This window comes from Aegilops tauschii, chromosome 7 (genome assembly GCF_002575655.3).
Source record: "Aegilops tauschii subsp. strangulata cultivar AL8/78 chromosome 7, Aet v6.0, whole genome shotgun sequence".
In the NCBI taxonomy this organism is placed as follows: domain Eukaryota; kingdom Viridiplantae; phylum Streptophyta; class Magnoliopsida; order Poales; family Poaceae; genus Aegilops; species Aegilops tauschii.
Window position 1 is genome coordinate 629158593 of NC_053041.3, and position 21441 is coordinate 629180033.

The 21441-nt window shown below is 44.9% G+C and overlaps 1 protein-coding gene across 1 annotated transcript; it reads right to left on the reverse strand.

Annotated features, from left to right (window-relative positions):
• Positions 1 to 3987: 3987 nt before the first annotated feature.
• On the reverse strand, positions 3988 to 5546 carry LOC109758714 (protein H2A.5-like). The gene is made up of 2 exons (XM_073503150.1): positions 5289 to 5546; positions 3988 to 4557 (listed from the first exon to the last, which is right to left on the reverse strand). Exons 1-2 carry the CDS (start codon positions 5544 to 5546, stop codon positions 4237 to 4239), a joined length of 579 nt encoding a protein of 192 aa, XP_073359251.1. The 3' UTR covers positions 3988 to 4236.
• Between the last annotated feature and the right edge of the window lie 15895 nt (positions 5547 to 21441).

A 21441-nucleotide genomic window follows, 5' to 3' on the forward strand; every position in this document is an offset into this window, starting at 1 on the left:
TTAAGGCGGAATGAGAACCGCCATCGGCCTGTGCACCAAAAACACCTCCATAGCCAGATGTTGTACTGGTGGGAGGTGGCTAGGTGGAGATGACAACTTTCCTCGAGGTAGAATGGAGAGCGGTGGCGATGGTCACGGGTGCGGCAGAGGTTAAATCAGGCTGCAACACGATGCGATTATGGAGCCAGGGACGGTGTTGGGAGGCCATGTGATGGCGGGTACTCGGCTTAACAGCTGATAGGGGCCGAGTACGTGAAAAATGGTGCTGTCTTAAAAAACATACTTGGCATATAGAACCAAAAGCTCTCGGCTTACAACAAGCTAGCCTCGGCTTACAATAAATATTCTTCAAAAAATATAACAGATGTCTGCTAAACTAAACTAAACGACGACTTTGAGAATATATATCGAGTAGTACCCTGAATCCAGAGTTGATTTTTTTATCCAAATCTGAATAAGAAGGACAAGATGAGAGATGATTAGGTGAACTCCCTTCTATTGTACTAGTAAGCGTGCACGTGTAACACACGTATAATCATAGGAAATAATTTCCTCCTTTGTCACAATTGGCAGACAACTATTTAAATATAAAAGAAGTCTCACAATCATATGTATATATGTCACACATCAACGGCTCAACTGGTTGAACTTCTCCATAGATAAGATAGAGGCATAGGCTATTTAGTCTAGTGCATAGTAAAAGAGTCAAATATCATAGAATGTCTATATTCTATAATGCAAACTTCATAGTAATTATGGAACGTGTAAGAATTGTCCAAATGAACATGGTCAAGATGCAAACTCTCTCTCTCTCTCTCTCTCTCTTGTGTGTGTGTGTGTGTGTGTGTGTGTGTGTGTGTGTGTGTTCGTGTGTGGCGGCTGCTAGCAATCATCTTGTTGATAACTTCCTCCGATGTGCCGAGTATTAGCGACATGTGCTTTAAGGCGGAATGAGAACCGCCATCGGCCTGTGTACCAAAACCGCCTCCATAGCCAGATTTTGTACTAGTGGGAGGTGGCTAGGTGGAGATGACAACTTTCCTTGAGGTAGAATGGAGAGCGGTGGCGATAGTCATGGGTGCGGCAGAGGTTAAATCAAGCCGCAACACGATGCGGTTATGGAGCCAGGGTTGTGGCGGTGTTGGGAGGCCACGTGGTGGTGGAATCGTCGACGGATGCGAGGCAGAACACTCTTTTTTTTTACGTAGTTGTAAGGAGAAAATTGAAGTGGATAGGAGAGGATTGGAGTGATATTTTTGGTTTCTTCCCCTACTAGGGTTGGGAGGGGAGATTGCTATGGCGGCATCGGAAAAATTAAATCCCCACAGGACTCCGCCGAATCATGTGTCTGAAGAAATCCAACTCTCATGTTGGTAGAATTGCCAAATTAAGCATAGGCTTGGAACTACCATTTGATTAAATTAGACAAAGAGAAACCCTCTAATTTACAGGACCATTGGCACTCTAATTAGTTTCAGTTATAAGTTTTTGAGGTAAATACGCTAGTGGTGCTTTAACTTGTCATAGATGTTCATTTTAGTGCCTGAACTTGAAAAATACACTAAACTGGTTCTAAAACTTGGCACGAACGTGCAAATACGGTACTAATCTCATCCGTAGACGTAAAGTGCATCCACATGGCACCGAATATGGATGATGTGGCACTGACATGGTGTGGGGTCCAACTGTAGCTAGGAAACAAAATTATTACTTGAGTACTAGATACGACTCTATGACTAGTGGGCCCACCTGTCAGTACATTAGAAAAATTAATATGAAGAATGAAAAAGTTCGACAAACAGGAATCGAGCAAGCAAACATGTACTTATTACAAAATAAGGCCACTCAATTTATATGTATTTTAACTAAAAGTCTTGTGCCCATAATTTGGCTGCAGACAGTGACCAATTTTGCACACGTTATTTAAAAAAAATTCTGAAAAGCATATTACTACTAATCATAATAATAAATTTAAGATTCAAGTATTCATGTGTCAGTAATAATTACGTCATCCTACACATATATTTGTGTGCACAGAAAGTAAATATATATAGAGGAGTTTAATAAATAACGTACAAAAATTGTTCATGTAAGTTTTAGAAATATTGACTTATTATTTAGAATATCCCTTTTTAACTATAATACATGAGTGTTTAAAAATATTTGTCAATTTTTTTAAAATATGTGAATCTTTATTCAAACCTTTGAATAATTGAACGAGCATTTACAAACGGTAATCTAAAAGAAATGAATGATTTATATTATACAAATATTGTTATAATTCATATATATTATTTCATGACTGTATATTTGAAATATTCGTATATCATTGTTAAATATAATCTATGATTGTGTATTTTCAATGTTTGTTTACAAACAGTTTGGAACACTCATATATTATATTTAAAATATTTTTTCTAAATAGTTAGTTTAATATTTCTAAAAGTGAGTTTTTTATCGCATACCTCTATATATTTATTTTGTGTACACACTGATATTTGTGTATAATGAGGTCATTATTAATAACACATGAATACTCGAATCTAATTTTTAATATTATGATTATTATGTACTCCCTCCGTTCCCAAATATTTGTCTTTCTAGAGATTTCAACAAGTGACTACATACGAAGCAAAATAAGTGAATCTACATTTTAAAATATGTCTACATACATCCGTATGTTGTGTCCATTTGAAATGCCTAGAAAGACAAATATTTAGGAACGGAGGGAGTACATACTTTTTACATTTAAAAAAAATGTGTGCAACATGGCCACTGGCTGCAGCCAATTTATGTACATAAGAGTTTTTTTTGTTTAAGTACATAATATCTGAGGGAATTTGTCAACAAAATATGTTGGTTGGAGTGCCTAGCGCATGCATCGCCCAAGGGGCAGGTAGTAGGTTCGACTCATGCAGTCTTGATTTTTATGTTAATTTTCCTAGTTACTGCCAGGCGGGCCCACTACTCATAGAGTCATATAGTGCTTAAGCATTTTTGTTTCGTAACTATGAATCGGCCCCACGCCATGTCAGTGATACGTCAGCCATATACATTGCCACGTCAACGCGTATTACGTCTACAGACAGCAATAGCACCGTATTTGCCCATTCGTGCCAAGTTGTAGAACCAGTTCGATGTATTTTTCAAGTTTAGGCACCAAAGTGAACATCCATGACAAGTTCAAGCACCATTGGTGTATTTACCTCCAAGTTTTTTACCCGGAAACGGTCGTCCATATTCACACCATTATTTTTCTGGATGACATAAGACGAGGGCATAAGCTGTTTCCGGACCAGCGCTAATGGCGACATAAAATAAAAAATTAATGAATCATCTAATTTCATGTCTTATAACTTATAAGTAGAAAAGATATAGCTGACCGATCAGGTTCAGGTGCACCTCTGTTTCTTTTTCAGTTATGAACAGTCACAATGCTGCAGATTATGGAAAGCTAAAAAACTTCGGGAGAATTTGGTCATAATTTCATGTCTTATCTCTTTGAAGTTGGTCATACGACTGAATTTGAAATATGCATGTACTCCCTCCGTCTAGAAATACTTGTCAGAGAAATGTATGTATCTAGACATATTTTAGTTCTAGATACATCCATTTTTATTCATTTCTTTGACAAGTATTTTCGGACGGAGGGAGTATGTACTAGTGATCATGCAAATGTACAGAGTATTACATATATTCATCATATGTATATGTACTGGTGGGCAGAATAAACAATACCGGATAAGTACTCATGTATCATAGATGAGCAGATCATCACGGGCTGTTTCCATACTGCACCTGTATCCTGTATGTTCTTTCCACCATGCATGTACCCAAATTACATTCACTGCAACTCCTAATCTATTCACCCAATTTAGTTATCCAACACGTACCAAAAAGGGTAAAACCAGATAGATAATAGCATTGCCATGCTTTGCTGTGAGAAATGAATAAATATGTATGCCCAGAGAGTCAATACATTCACTCTGATCGACAAACCCTGATGAACCTATTTATTCAGCGATCGCCCTTCAGAAAGAGTAACCAGCGATACTACAGTACAGACAACCAAACTATCAACCATTACATACAGACGATACAGGAGTACAGGATGCAACTCAGCGACACATACACAGAACAGAAAGCATGAACCATTACATACATACATACATACATACATACAGGACGCAACTCGGCAACAAGACAGGCTCCCTCCGATCCTATGTATGCAGTGTACTACTCCTCGGCGGCAGCGGTGGTGGTCTCCTCGGCGGCAGAGATGGTCTCTCCGGCGGCGGCCTTCTTGGGGGAGAGGGAGTTGGGGGCGGCGGCCTTGTTGTTGTTGGACCAGTTGGACTCCATGTCGGCCTTGCGGGCGGCGGTCCTCTTGGGGAGAAGCGCGGGGTTGATGTTGGGCACGACGCCGCCGTGGGCGATGGTGACGCCGGCGAGCAGGCTGCTGAGCTCGCCGTCGTTGCGGATGGCGAGCATCAGGTGGCGAGGGGTGATGAGCTTCTTCTTGTTGGCCTTGGCCGCGTTGCCAGACAACTCGAGGACCTGCATGCATGCGATTCAAGGGCCGACCCCGCGAGTAGTCCTGGACGCGAGCCAACTCGAGCCGAGCTCGGGCCGAGCCTGCCTGCGTACTCCAAGTCACTGCCATGTGGGCCTTCACATGGGTGGTCGCCGACGGGAGGCGAGGAAGACGGCGGCGGCGCTCTGATGAAGCTGGGTGGTTGCCGACCGCTCGCGAGGAAGACAGCGCGACGCTCCTCGTGAACACGTGCGTGCGTCGAGAAGAAGACAGGCGGCGACCAGCAAGGTCGCCGACGGCAAGCGAGGAAGACGGAGGCGGCGCTCCTCGTGGACGTACCACGTACGCGAGCGCCGCGAAGAAGGAAGCCGTCGACTCCATCGGCCGCGGTGGCGAGCAGGAAGAGAACGTCGACGAGGTGGAGGAGGAAGGGTGGGCGAGCAGCGAGCCGGCGTCGGCGTCCGGCATGCTACTGGCGGCGGCGGCGAGGAAACCCTACGGAAGCTGCTATGTCATCTCGCTCTCTTTCTCGTATCGTGCGGGCGTGGAGATGTGCAAACTGGGCCAAGGCAGCGTGCTGGCTATGGGCTGCGTCACCTGCGTGAGATAGCGTGTTGGGCTATTTGCTAAGGGCTGCGCTGGGCTGCTCTGCCGTGCGAGCTTTGGGCTCGCGAGTCAGCCCGAGTCGAGCCTGGCTCGGCTCGAGGTGAAAACGAGCCCGATTGTGCAGCTCGGCTCGGCTTTTTTGTGTTACGGGCCGAGCCTGACTCGCTCCGAGCCGACGCAAAGTCGGGCCGAGCCCAAAAGCTCGAGCTGAGCGTCCAGATTTACCCGCGACCGCCCCGGCGACGAGGTACTCGAGGACGGCGGTGAGGTAGACGGCGGCTTGCGGCGCGACGCGACGCGCATAGCGGCCCTGCTTGAGGTACCGCCCGACGCGGCTGACCGGGAACCTGAGCCAGGCCTTGAAGGATAGCGACATGCGTTTCCTCACCACTTCTCCTTCTTCCATCGGCGACGTGAAACGGGGGACTGCAGACTTTGGCGGCGGCGGCGGGGGGCGGCGCTGGACCGGAACTGCTTCGTCGACTGGTGGATCGGATGGGCAGCGGGGGGGCGCGCGGGCCGGGTTTTATAGGAGGCGGGCGTACGTGATCCGTGGGAGGGTCAAATCCTCCAATCAGAACGATCGTGCGTGCGTGTGTCCAGTTACCATGCACGATCTCTCCAGTTACGTGCGCAAGTTTCCTCTTCTCTTTTCTCTTCTTTTCCTCTGTTTTGGCTGACGGAAACGAAATTTGAAATTTAGGGAACGGGGAGAATGATTTGGCGAACCTCTGGATCAACAAGAAGTCATAAAGACATCCAGGTTGCACACAACCTGGAAATAAAACCAAACAGAAATGAAAAAACAAAGGCCTCGTCACAGTAATCAACTCCACTCGACAGCAGCACACAAAACCACCACCGAAAACAACATCCGGAAAACATAAAATGTCTAAAAAACGACGCCTTCAAGAAAAAAACGGTGCACAAGCGTTGTCGTCACCTGATTCAGGATCATAGGTTTTCACCCTCGAGAAAGACCGAGCTCTCAAAGCAATACCTTCAACAAGGCAATTGCCAGACACAATCAATGAAGGCCGGAACATAGGTTTTCACCTTGAAAGTCATGACTCGGCACCCGAGGAACACCACCAAAAATGAAACCCTCGAGTGATGGCGCCCCCACTTGACACTGCTGCTACAGAAAGTTATCAAACACCTGGCTGACTCCATCACTTTCAAGCCCCCCTCCGCCTTCCTGATCTTCCGATCTCAGCCATCATGACTTTCTCTGTCGTTGTCTATGCCATAGAAATGGAGATGCCGGCATGTCCCATGGTTTCAACAAATAACAGAGCTTTGCGTCACGCCCTCCTAGAGCCACGTAGGCTAATATGGCCACGCACGACCGGATACTATCCGATCCAGATATCCTTGGGCAAGACCTCCGGCAGTACTTGCGGAACATGTCGACGGCCAGATCGAGGAGGACCGATCAAGCAGAACGTTGCCGTGATGCGATAAGAGCACAAGGACCGCCACCACACCAATGCATCCACCAAGCTCACTCCATTGCCGCCATGACGGAGAGGACCGGCCCGCGCTGCCCATAGCCCGCGGCTCCAGGCGCCAAATCTGACGAAAAGGGCAAAGGTCGGCCCGCCGTCATGCCGCGCCGGTCTGGCCCGCACACTAGCGTCGTGCTCGAGCGGCAGCAGTACGACGCGCAGACGAGGAGGCAGGCTACTGGCCCGACCTGCCGGAACGGAGTAGTTGCCCAAAACACCACCGCCACCGTCGCCAAGGAAGACTCTGCCGTTTCGAAGGACACCGCAATGACGCGATCAAGATCCCCGTCACCGCCGTCGTCCACAACGGCTTCGCCCAGCAGCTTCCTTCGGCTGCGGTGGAGAAGAGGAGCGGTGGCTTTTTTTGGGGGTGGTGGCGCTAGGTTTTACAATCCGCCCGTGTCGCCTGCACAGGAGCGGCGGGGGACGTACACCGGGAGAATGATGCATGGTAAACAAAATTCATTTACAACTTTGTTTGGCACCTTCGATTTCATTTCATTTGGTTGAAATCAAATGAAATGCAATTTCTGCGCAGCTCCCTTGGCACCCAGGTTTTCATTTATTTGGTGGAAATGGATGAAAACTCACTCCTAGGAGGAATTCATTTGGTGGGATTTGGATTTCAAGTCCAAATTTCTTGTTTGGCTGGCAGGGGATTTTTTAAATGAATGGCATATGCTGTTTAGCTGCTATTTTGAATTGTAATCATAAACAATTAACATGCGCATCTCAATACTTATATTCAAAGCATTAACTATATAAAAATGATGATCAACCCAGAAATAATTGGGCATTTTTTTTTCAACGATCATGATGGGAAGTTATCTAGACACACTACAGGAAAACTCACACGTCGCCGTGGGGACCGACGTACGCCCACTGTAAAACGCGGGTACTCGGCTTAGTTCTAGCCAAGTACTGAGTGATGGATGCTCGGTAAAGAAAGGGTACTCGGCTTAACAGCTGATAGGCGGAGTATGTGAAAAAAGTGCTCGTCTGACAAAACATATACTTGGCATATAGAACGAAAAGCTCTCGGCTTACAACAAGCTAGCCTCGCCTTAGTGCCTTACAATGAAGAGTCTTTAAAAAATATAACAGATGTCTGCTAAACTAAACGACGACTTTGAGAATCTATGTCGAGTAGTACCCTGAATCCAGTGTTGATTTTTTTTCCAAATCTGAATAAGAAGGACAAGATGACAGATGATTACATGAACTCCCTTCTCTTATATAACGGCTGGTTCGTGCGCCAAGCTAAGCGCCGCTGACTGCGCGGTGTGGATCTCCCTTGCTCCTCTCGCTTCCTTCTCAGTTCAGTGCAGCGAGCAATCGATTTGTTGATATCATTCCTTGATGTGGAGCTAGTTCCATGTTGACATTTAGTGCTTTGGATTTGAAATGCAGCATGAAGCATAGCATAGTGCGTTCCACAAGAATTCTAGTCTTGCAGCATATTTGTTTATTTGTGGATACTCCCTCCACGTCTAATAAGTGTACATCTAGCTTTTGTTCTAAGTTAAAATATTAAAACTTTGACCAACTATGTAGAAAAGAGTAGTAACATATATGACACCAAATTGGTATATTATGAAAGTACATTTCAGAACGGATCTACTAATACCAATTTAGTGCCATAAATGCTGCTACTTTTTTCTATAAAGTTGATCAAAGTTTTAGAATTTTGACTTAGGACAAAATTTAGATGTACACTTATTCGTGGGTGGAGGGAGTAGCGTGGTAACTGACGGCACCCCAACCTTGTTCTGTGAGGTACAGAAGTAAAATGATGCATCTGGTCGATCGATCGCATACCACTAATAATCATAGTGGTTCCTTCAGTTATTTGAGTCGTTCTTGTATGTGCATTGTAATGGCTCCCTTGCTATTGTTTGGTTTCTTTACTAGCTACTAGGAGTTGCGGGATCTTTCATTTTGGTGAACATTGAATTCCCATGCTATTCTTTTAAGACGGATCGAGATTGATCCTTTGTTGTTTGTGTAACAGAGGCTCAGTATAGCTATCAAATGATGGTTGTCCTAAACAGACTCCGTTTGTGCTAGGGTTTTTGTAATGATATTTCTTACTTGGTGATTAAGGTTGTAAGGCAAACTGCTCTGGGGACTTGTGCATCTTCCATTAGTAATTAAGCACGACTAATTCAGTAAACACTAACATGTTGAATAACTAAGCTTGTGAAATTCTTTCATGGTTACAACTGCAATAATATTGCAACTTTGACTTGACTACATTAACCGTGGAGGAAAAACAGATCGCCCAGGTAGCTCCCGCGTGCGGCTGGGCGAAACCCTAGCCGCCGCCCGCACCTCCTCCATGCGTCCCCCTCCCCTCGCCGCCGCCGGAGGGTGCCGCTGGGCGAAACCTAGTTGGCGTTGGCGGCAGCGGGGCCCCTTATCCCTCCTCCCCTGGTTGCTACGGCGCAGGACGTGGCGAGCGGGTTGGGAGTGCGGCGCTCCCGTAGGTCGTTGTGGCGGCGCCTCGAACAGCGGGGCCTTGGGCGCGGCGGTGCGTGGACGCGGTGGTGGCTACTTGGTGAATGTGGCGGCGGGGGGGGGGGGGGGGGTGGCGTGATGGCGGGACAGCTGGTGCCGGTTCCATCAGATCTGGCGCTTGGACTTGCGGGCTGGGCAGCGAGGGCCGGTGCCCTCCGTCGTGGCGGCAATTGCATGCATCATCGTGTTGGAGGCAACGTGTGGTGGCGGTCCTTGTGCTCTTGTCGCATCACGACAACGATCTACATGATTGGTCCTCCTCGATCTGGCCGTCGACGTGTTCCAGAGCTACTGACGAGATCTTGCCCAAGGATATCTGGATTGGATAGTATCCGGTCGTGCGTGTCCATATCAGCCTACATGGCCCCAGGAGGGCGTGTCGTGAAGTTCTGTTGTTTGTTGACACCATGGGACATGTCGGCATCTCGATTTCCATGGCACATGCAGCGGCGGAGAAAGTCTTGAAGGCTAAGATCGGAGGATCGGTAAGGCAAAGGGGGCCTTGAAGGTGATGAAGTCATCCATGTGTTTGATAACTTTCAGTAGCAGCAGTGTTAAGTGGGACGGCAACATAGGAAGATTTCATTTTTGGTGGTACTCCTCGGCTGCCGAGTTGTCACTTTCAGGGTGAAAACTTAAGGTCTGACCGATGATGGCGGTTGCGCATTGTTTCCTTCTTGAAGGCGTCGCTTTTGGAGGCCTTTTATATTTTTCGGGTGCTGTCTTTGGTGGTGGTTGTATGCTGATGCTGAGGGGAGTTGATTACTTTGGCGAGGCCATTTTTTTCCTTTCTTTTCTGTTTTCTTTTCGTATTGTGTGCATCCTGGGTGTCTTTGTGACTTCTTGTTGGTGCAGAGGCTGGGTGTAATGGTATCTCCGCGACAGTAGTATATTCCCTTTAAAAAAACTGCAGTAATATTTGTTATTTTTATGCAGTGTGCAATGGGGTTTGAATCCAACGAATTACTATTGCGATTTGCAAGAGAAAGTACACAATACTCAGCTGGTGTAGATGAATTTCTTGAGTTTGCATATACAAATATACCAGCAGAAACATTGGTCTGACGTCCATGTCAAGATTGTGTTCACACTTCACTACTATCAATGGATAATGTCCGTGGCCACTTGATGTGGAATGGTATGCTTCAAAGTTATGAAAAATGCGTTTTTCACGGTGAGTCTTCATCCGAATAGAATAAAACAATCACAAACCGAAACTGAAGGAAATGCTAATATGCATGATTATTTATTCAATTAGGAAAATATATGATGGTGAACGCCCATGGGTGATAGTACAGATTTTTCAAATCCAGTTCCAGATGGAGCAACTAAAGAAGCAGAAGCATTGTACAAATTAATTCAAGAATCAGAGAAGCCTTTGTGGCCAGGATATGAATTGTCTCAGCTTTCCATACTTGCGGTTTTGTTCTGTTGGGGAACATATTAATAATTCAAAATTTTCCTACGTGTCACCAAGATCAATCTAGGAGATGCTAGCAACGAGATAGAGGGATTGCATATGCATACCCTTGAAGATCGCTAAGCGGAAGCGTTACAAGAACGCGGTTGATGGAGTCGTACTCGCGGCGATTCAAATCGCGGAAGATCCGATCCAAGCGCCGAACGGACGACGCCTCTGCGTTCAACACACGTACAGCCCGGGGACGTCTCCTCCTTCTTGATCCAGCAAGGGGGAAGGAGAAGTTGAGGGAGAACTCCGGCAGCACGACGGCGTGGTGGTGGTGGAGCTTGTGGTTCTCCGGCAGGGCTTCGCCAAGCACTACGGAGGAGGAGGATGTGTAGGAGGGGGGAAGGGCTGCGCCAGGGGAAGGGTGCGGCTGCCCTCCCACCACCCTCTATTTATAGGGTGAAGGGGAGAGGGGGCCGGCCCCCCTAGATGCATCTAGAGGGGGGGCAGGAGGGGGTAGTTGCCCCCCAAGCAGGTGGGAGGTGCCCCCACCCGCTAGGGTATCCAACCCTAGGCACCTTGGGCCCTTGGGGGGGAGGGGGCGCACCAGCCCACTAAGGGGCTGGTCCCCACCCATATTCAGCCCACTAAGCCCTACGGGGCAGGTGGCCCCACCTGGTGGACCCCGGAACCCTTTCGGTGGTCCTCGTACAATACCGATGACCCCCGAAACTCTTTCGGTGGCTGAAACTGGACTTCCCATATATAAATCTTTACCTCCGGACCATTCCGGAACTCCTCGTGACGTACGGGATCTCATCCGGGACTCCAAAGAACCTTCGGTAACCACATACAATTTCCTGTTACAACTCTAGCGTCACCGAACCTTAAGTGTGTATACCCTACGAGTTCGGGAACCATGCAGACATGACCGAGACACCTCTCCGGCCAATAACCAATAGCAGGATCTGGATACCCATATTGGCTCCCACATGTTCCATGATGATCTCATCGGATGAGCCACGACGTCGGGGATTCAATCAATCCCGTATACAATTCCCTTTGTCCATCGGTATGTTACTTGCCCGAGATTCGATCATCGGTATCCCCATACCTTGTTCAATCTCGTTACTGGCAAGTCTCTTTACTCGTTCCATAACACATGATCCCGTGGCTAACTCCTTAGTCACATTGAGCTCATTATGATGATGCATTACCGAGTGGGCCCAGAGATACCTCTCCGTCATACGGAGTGACAAATCCGAGTCTCGATTCGTACCAACCCAACAGACACTTTCGGAGATACCTGTAGTGCACCTTTATAGTCACCCAGTTACGTTGTGACGTTTGATATACCCAAAGCATTCCTACGGCATCCGGTAGCTGCACAATCTCATGGTCTAAGGAAATGATACTTGACATTAGAAAAGCTCTAGCAAACGAACTACACGATCTTGTGGTATGCTTAGGATTGGGTCTTGTCCATCACATCATTATCCTAATGATGTGATCCCGTTATCAACGACATCCAATGTCCATAGTCAGGAAACCATAACCATCTATTGATCAACGAGCTAGTCAACTAGAGGCTCACTAGGGACATGTTGTGATCTATGTATTCACACATGTATTACGGTTTCCGGTTAATACAATTATAGCATATACAATAGACAATTATCATGAACAAGGAAACACTAGTAGAAAAAGGGTCAAATGTTCAGCTCATTAGTCCCGGTTTGAATTTGAGCCGGCACTAATGTGTCCATTAGTGCCAGTTCCAACGGCTAGGCGGGCCGCTCTCATTAGTACCGGTTCTTGCCAAACTTTTAGCACCGGTTCGTGCCACGAACCGGTACTAAAGGGAGTGGTGGCAGGATGTTGTCAGTTTGGGGCTCCTCCAGCACCTTTAGTACCGGTTCGTGCCTAGAACCGGTACTAAAGGTTGTCCTATATAAACCCTTCGTCCACCTGCACTCTGTTCTTCCCCCTTTCCCCTCTCCTCTGTTCTTCCCTTCACTAGTAGAAAACGGAGTTTTATCACCGGTTCGTAAGGGCCTTTAGTGCCGGTTCTGCAACCGGCACTAAAGAGTGGGGACTAAAGGTCCCCCCTTTAGTACTGGTTCGGCACGAACCGGCGCTAACGTGCCACCACGTGGCACGAGCCAGGCCCGGGTGCATGTAGAACATTAGTACCGGTTGGTAACACCAACCGGTACTAAATGTTTGGGTGTGTTTTGGTTTAATTTTTATTTTTCCTTTAGTTTTGTGTTTTCAATTTAATTTAGTGATTGTTTTACATTATAATGAGTTGTTAAATCATTAGGTGAAAGTACCGCAGATTAGTTTCGACTGGATGCATGTGGATCCTAGCTAAGTGATCAAGTATATGCCATATCCATATTACTTAGATCAGTGATCTAAGTAATATGGATATGGCATATACTTGATCACTTAGCTAGGATCCATCCAGTTGAACCTAATATGCGGTTTCTTTCATAAATAATATAATAACTCATCATCATCATCATATTAATATAAAAACTCTTGCATCATATCATCACCAACAACAGTATATACTAGCTAGCAAAGATATCATCGAGTTCAACATGGTCATGATATTATAAGCGTTCATAACACCACAAAAGCAAATCACTCTTTGAGATTAAGAGGACGAAGAACACAGACACGCATGAGAGGACAACAAGTACTAAGAGCATGATAACTAGCTAAATCACTCCTGCTGCTCTCTCTCAGGTAAAATAGCATAGAACATGTATAGCTCTCCTGATTCACCATATTGAAGCATGCAGATGAACCTGTCTCCTAATCGTGGGCTGCGCTTCTGATTGCTGCCCCCTAGTACTTCTCTGTGATCGTTAACAATTTTGCTCCAATCTTTCACTATTAAGCATTCATCGCTTTCAGAAATCCTGAATGCACTCATGTGCACTGTAGGATATCTTGGCCGTAAGCTAACAATTGACATGCGACCTTTAGTCTCGATCCACTGAGGCACAACTGTCATCGGGAGTCCCTGTTGAAGAACATCGTATAGTAATTAATATACTTAGCAATGAAAGTTTAGCTTGAAAAATAATGTATGCAAAAGATGCACTGAGGACTAATAGTAAAAATCTTACCATCTTTCCTAAATACATGTGACCGTAGTTCAATACGATCACTATTGGTCGCACGTTTTGAGTACTAAGATTTTCAAATTCAGGAAAATGATTTCTCTTGATAGCATCAAGATCCTCAAGCCATGAAACATAATGACTTATCTCCTCGCAGTTTAGTTCAGCCCCGGGACAGTGGATGGTCCTGTCTACCAAGCGCCGAACGTGTTTGCTTGAATCAAAATAAGCTGTCAATAGAAATTACTTGTCAACTATTTTTGAATAAACAATATCGAAGACATAAATATGGTTGAGAAACTCACATAATGGTAGAACTGGAGGCGTCTGCACATCGACCCAGATGTCTCTATTACCTTCAATATCATCTTCCGGACGAATATCAAAGGTGATAACCATACCAGGCTCAAATGCATAAGTCTTGCATAGTGCTTGCCAAGTTTTGCATTCAAAATAGGTGTATGTGTCTGCATTGTATAATTTGACGTTGAAAGTATAACCATGCTCGGTCTTCAGGTAAACTCTCTTTACCTCCATAGTTTCCATAGCACTGAAACCTATCTTATCCAAGACAAAAATTCTTGCATAGCAGGGGATACGCTAGTACAATAGTGAAAATTAAAAATTATAAGTTGAAGCAAATGAAGCATAAGTCATGCTTAATTATGAAAAAAGACTTGTCGTTGTGACTTACTGTATCCACTTCGAAGGTCTCATCCAGCTTGATGCTGAAACGCCTATCATCAACAAGGAAATTTCTGTCGCACAGGCCGCGCTGGTCTTCACAGTATTCACACTTAATGAAATCTTTTTCGTCGTCAGACGACATTTCCTATGTTCATATAGGTGAAACATTAAACACTTACTAGTTCAATTAATTCAACTAATTCAACTACTTCTATTAATTCAACTAGTTCTATCAATTCAACTAGTTCTATTAATTCAACTAAGCATTTACTAAAACTAAACTAGTTCTATTAATTTTCTTACTAAAATAAAGTAGCTAGTTCTATATATATAGTAATATTTTAATTATATCACCAAATCTCAAATACCTAAATTTTCTTACTAAAAATAAACTAGTTCAATTAATTCAACAAATTCAACTAAGAATTTACTAAAAATGAACTAGTTATATTAATTTTCTTACTAAAATATATAAAGTAGCTATATATAGTAATATTTTAATTAGATCATCAAATCTCATATACCTAAATTTTCTTACTAAAAATAAACTAGTGCTATTAATTCAACTAGTTCAACTAAGCATTTACTAAAAATAAACTAGTTATATTAATTCAACAGAAAATTTGACATGCATTAATCTAAACAACAAAAAACAGAAAATAAGTAAAAAAAATGTGTGTGTGTGTATGTGTGTGTGTATGTGTGTGTATGTGTGTGTGTGTACGAGCGGGGCGGCGGCGTACGGGCGGCGGGGACGGCGCGACGGGCGGGGGGCCGGGGGCGACGGCGCGAGACGGCGACACGTACGGGGCGGCGGGCCGGGGGCGACGGGGACGGCGAAGACGGGCGGCGGGCCGGGGGCGACGGCGCGAGACGGCGACGACGGGGGCCGCCTGGGGCGGCGACGGGGGCGGCGACGACGGCGGCGACGACGACGGCGACAGGGACGGGCTGGGGCGCGACAGGGGCGACGACGGGGGCGAAGAACAAACTGAAACGAACTGAAAATATTCGTAAGTGGTGCTTATATAGCGGTGGCCATTAGTACCGGTTTGATCCACCAACCAGTACTAAAGGCCTATTTTGGCCAGGCCAAGAGGCGGGAAGAGCAGGCCTTTAGTACCGGTTGGTGGCTCCAACCGGTACTAAAGACCCACCTTTAGTACCGGGTTGGCTACCAACCGGTACTAAAGGGGGTGCGCTGCCACCCGCGGTGTAGAAAGTTTAGTCCCACCTCGCCAGGCGAAGGGCAGCCGCACTGGTTTATAAACCCAGCCGCGGCTGCTACTTTGAACTCCCTTGTAAAGCAGGCTTCTGGGCCTAACTATGACGCGCTGCCCTGTGAGCCTGCTGGCCCTTGTGGGCCTGAATTTCCACGCCCGTGGTCTAGCAGGCCCACTGGGCAGCACCCCAATAATTTTTTATATAGTTTTTTTCTTTTCTTCTTTATTTATTTTCTTCTATTTATTTCTGAGTAGTTTTTTATATAGTTTTTTTTCTTTTCTGCTTTTTTATCTTCGTCTATTTATTTCTGATTAGTTTTTTATATATTTTTTTCTTTTCCCCAAATCGATAAATGACTGAAAAATAGCAAATGCCGTCACAAAGTGTTGAAAATTTTTTTATATAGTTTTTTTCTTTTCTTCTTTATTTATTTTCTTCTATTTATTTCTGAGTAGTTTTTTATATAGTTTTTTCTTTTCTGCTTTTTTATTTTCTTCTATTTATTTCGGATTAGTTTTTTATATAGTTTTTTTCTTTTCCCCAAATCGGTAAATGACTCAAAATAGCAAATGCTGTCAGAAAGTGTTGAAAATTGGTGACGTCGCTTTGAATGGTGTGTACGGAACGCAAAAAAGTCTGGAGTTGTAATAAGTAAAAAAAATGAAGTGCCCATGTAACAGATGAGTTCTTGTCAGAAACCCTGATACTTCGAAAGAGATTGCCCAGTTTGTGCACGAAGTGCGTCCAGTTTTTGCCGTAACCCTCTCTACTCTTTTGCACATGCTATGTGGGTGAAATGTTGATACCATGCCAAGTTTCGACATTTTCAGAGTTCATTTTGTAGTGATTTTCAATTTCACGGTCATTTAGCTCTCTAAACAAATCGGTAAATGACTGAAAAATAGCAAATGATGTCAGAAAGTGTTGAAAATTGATAATGTCGCTTTGAATGGTGCGTACGAAACACAAAAAAAGTCTGGAGTTGTAATAAGTTTAAAAAATGAAGTGCCAGTGTAACAAATGATTTCTCGTCCGAAACCGTGATACTCCGAAAGAGATTGTCCATTTTGTACACGAAGTGCGTCCAGTTTTTGCCGTAACCCTCTCTACTCTTTTGCACATGCTATGTGGGTGAAATGATGATACCATGCCAAGTTTCGACATTTTCAGAGTTCATTTTGTAGTGATTTTGAATTTCACGGTCATTTAACACTCTAAACAAATCGGTAAATGACTAAAAAATAGCAAATGATGTCAGAAAGTTTTGAAAATTGATGACGTCGCTTTGAATGGTGCGTACGGAACGCAAAAAAGTCTGGAGTTGTAATAAGTTTAAAAAATGAAGTGCCAGTGTAACAGATGAGTTCTCGTCCGAAACCCTGATACTCCAAAAGAGATTGTCCAGTTTGTACACGAAGTGCGTCCAGTTTTTGCCGTAACCCTCTCTACTCTTTTGCACATACTATGTGGGTGAAATGATGATACCATGCCAAGTTTCGACATTTTCAGAGTTCATTTTGTAGTGATTTTCAATTTCATGGTCATTTAGCTCTCTAAACAAATCGGTAAATGACTAAAAAATAGCAAATGATGTCAGAAAGTTTTGAAAATTGATGACGTCGCTTTGAATGGTGTGTACGGAACGCAAAAAAGTGTGGAGTTGTAATAAGTTTAAAAATGAAGTTGTAACAGATGAGTTCTCGTCAGAAACCCTGATACTTCGAAAGAGATTGTCCAGTTTGTACACGAAGTGCGTCCAGTTTTTGCCGTAACACAAGAAGTCCGGAGTTGTAATAAGTTATTAAAGATAAAAAAGAGGCACAATGCTCGTTAATTAGCTTCAAGCCTTTCGGAATAGTGCAAACTGCACTGCACATAGCTCCGTGCAGTCTACACTATTCCTCAAGGCTTAAAGCTAAGCAACGTGCAGATGAGCATTGCGCCTCTCCTTCATCGTCTCTGCACTCAGGGCTTATAAACCCCTCCTAGTGCCTCTCTCTTCGTGAGGTGGGACTAAAAAAAGCTTACTAAGAAACTATAGTACCGGTTCATGGCACGAACCGGTACTAAAGGTGCCCGTGTGGCCCCAGCCTGACCACAGCCTGACGCAGCCTCATTAGTACCGGTTCATGACACGAACCGGTACTAAAGGCTGCTCACAAACCGGTACTAATGATCTCCGCCCGCCTAGCCGTTGGAACCGGCACTAATGGACACATTAGTGCCGGCTCAAAATCAAACCGGCACTAATGTGCTTCACATTTGACCCTTTTTCTACTAGTGCTTCCTCTCGAGCTCATCACAAATTTTGCCCAAAATTTGTCAAGATTTGAAGGCCCCCATCCATTCAAATGATCACAAAGGTTAGCAAGTTTGTCCTTTCATCTCTCATTGCTAGATTAGCTCTTGCAATGGTTTATATAGTGATTAATTTGTGGGTTTTAGTAATTTGGGAAGAATTATATGTGGTAGTATTTGATTTATATGCAATCTGAGGTCAAAATAACACCTAGTTTGCATATGTAGGTGTGGTTTACTTAGTGCCTTCTAAATCTCCGTCGTAACCACCGTCGATCGCCCGCACCGTCCCATCACCAGCACCACCTTGTGGTGAGCCTCTTGTTCTTATCTTTTTTATATAAAAAATTCAAGTTTGTGTGATTTGGATATATAGTTACTCGTATAATTATCTTACCCGTACGTTGTTTGTTATACATAGTGCCATGGTTTTGATATCCGTCCCCGTCGGCCCTCGTCCGTGCTATGATTCGGATGTGGTATATTCTCTTTTAAAACTATTTGTTGCATTTCGTGTTTATGACAAATTATGCCCATCAAGTGACATAGATATTTTTATCTAGGAGGTATGTGAACCGGAAATTCCAACCGACCCTATTGTCGAGAGGTTAAATTTAGTTGAAAGAGAGAACGAGTATTTGAAAGAAAAATTGAAAAGAATTGAGGGGGAGAAGACAGAATTGGAGTTGCATGTTGCCGATGTCGTCGATGATCACAAGATCAAGATGGAGAAAATGCGCTTGAAGATTAGAAAGATTAGAAAATATGCCATTGATAGTGAGGCTTGGTATCATTATGCTGTTGGATCAATTGTTACCTTAGTTGCGATCTTGATTGCATTTGTTGTTGCATTTAAATGCTTTAGCTAGAGAGTTATTTGTTTGTTGCATTTAAGTATTGTATGAACTTTATGTATGAACTTGTATTAATTTGGTCTTTTCGGTGTTGTGTAATGAAGATGAGCCGATAATGGATGTACGATGACCGATGCTCTCCCGAGTTCATTAATGGCGTGTAAACTTTTTTGCTTGCGGCTGAGGCAAACAAGCGGGCAGATGGTTTTATGCCTTGTCCATGTGCTGGCTGTAAGAATGATCACAATTACTATAAGTGAAGAACCATTCACGTCCACCTGTTTGAGTCTGGTTTCATGCCCCACTATAATGTTTGGACCAAGCAAGGAGAAAGAGGGGTTATGATGGAAGACAATGAAGAAGAAGAGGACGACGACAGCTATCCTGGCCATGGGTTCCCTGAATACAATGATACAACAATGGGGGAAGAAGCTGAGCCGGCAATGCGGGAAGAAGCTGAAGAAGAGGCATCAGATGAGCCCGCTGATGATCTAGGTCGGGCCATTGCCGATGCAAAGAGAAACTGCACAAATGATTTGGAGAAGAAGAAGTTGCAGCACTTGTTGGAGGATCACAAGAAATTGTTGTACCCGAATTGCGAAGCTGACAAGAAAAAGTTGGGCACCACACTGGAATTGCTGCAATGGAAGACATAGAATGGTGTATCTGACAAGGGATTTGGAAAGTTGCTGGTAATGATAAAGAATATGCTTCCAAAGGACAATGAATTGCCCGAGAGTACGTACGAAGCAAAGAAGGCTGTCTTCCCCCTAGGGTTAGAGGTGCAGAAGATACATGCATGCCCTAATGACTGCATCCTCTACCGTGGTGAGTATGAGGATTTGAACGCGTGCCCGGTATGCGGTGCATTGCGCTATAAGATCAGCCGCGATGACCCTGTTGATGTCGAGGGCGAGCGCCCCAGGAAAAAGATTCCTGCCAAGGTGATGTGGTATGCTCCTATAATACCACGGTTGAAACGTTGCTTAAAGAGCATGCCGAGGCGATGCGATGGCACAGAGAAGACCGTAAGAAAGACGGAAAGTTGAGAGTACCCGCTGACGGGTCGCAATGGTGAAAAATCGAGAGAAAGTACAGGGAGGAGTTTGCAGGCGACGTAAGGAACTTATGGTTTGGTCTAAGCGCAGATGGCATTAATCCTTTTGGGGAGCAGAGCAGCAATCATAGCACATGGCCTGTGACTCTATGTATGTATAACCTTCCTCCTTGGTTATGCATGAAGCGGAAGTTCATTATGATGCCAGTGCTCATCCAAGGTCCTAAGCAACCCGGCAACGACATTGATGTGTACCTAAGGCCATTAGTTGAAGAACTCTTACAGCTGTGGAATGGAACAGGTGTACGTGCGTGGGATGAGCACGGACAGGAAGAATTTGACCTAAAGGCGTTGCTGTTCATGACCATCAATGATTGGCCTGCTCTTAGTAACCTTTCAGGACAGACAAACAAGGGATACCGTGCATGCACGCATTGTTTGGATGCTACCGACAATATATATTTGGATAATTGTAGGAAGAATGTGTACCTGGGACATCGTCGATTTCTTCCGAGCAGGCATCCCGTAAGAAAGAAAGGCAAGCATTTCAAAGGTGAGGCGGATCACCGGACGAAGCCTCGCCACTGTACTGGTGCTGATGTACATGATACGGTCAAGGATTTGAAGGTAGCCTCTGGAAAGGGTCCTGGCGGACAACCTGTTCCGAATGACGCTGACGGACGCGCACCCATGTGGAAGAAGAAATCTAGATTTTGGGACCTGCCCTATTGGAAAGACCTAGAGGTCCGCTCCGCAGTCGACGTGATGCACGTGACGAAGAATCTTTGCGTGACCCTGCTTGGCTTCTTGGGCGTGTATGGGAAGACAAAAGATACACCGGAGGCACGGGAGGACCAGCAACATATGCACGGAAAAGACGGCATACATCAGGGTCATGCCAGCTACGCTCTTACCAAAGAAGAGAAGGAAATCTTCTTTGAATGCCTGCTCAGTATTAAGGTACTGTCTAGCTTCTCGTCGAATATAAAGGGAATAATAAATATGGGAGAGAAAATGTTCCAGAACCTAAAGTCTCATAACTGCCACATGATTATAACACAACTGCTTCCGGTTGCATTGAGAGGGCTTCTACCAGAAAACGTTCGATTGGCCATTGTGAAGCTATGTGCATTCCTCAATGCAATCTCTCAGAAGGTAATCGATCCAGAAATCATACCAAGGTTAGAGAATGATTTGGTGCAATGTCTTGTCAGTTTCGAGTTGGTGTTCCCACCATCCTTCTTCAACATCATGACGCACGTCCTAGTTCACCTATGCGAAGAGATTAACGTTTTGGGTCCTGTATTTCTACACAATATGTTCCCCTTTGAGAGGTTCATGGGAGTCTTAAATAAATATGTTCATAACCGTGCTAGGCCAGAAGGAAGCATCTCCAAGGGCCATGAAAATGAGGAGGTCATTGAGTTTTGTATTGACTTTATTCCTGACCTTAAGCCGATTGGTGTTCCTGAATCGCGGCATAAGGGCAGACTGGATGGAAAAGGCACGCTAGGAGGGGATCAAATAATATGTATGGACAGACATTCTCTCACTCAAGCACACTACACAGTTCTACAGAATTCCGCCTTGGTGGCTCCGTATGTGGACGAACAC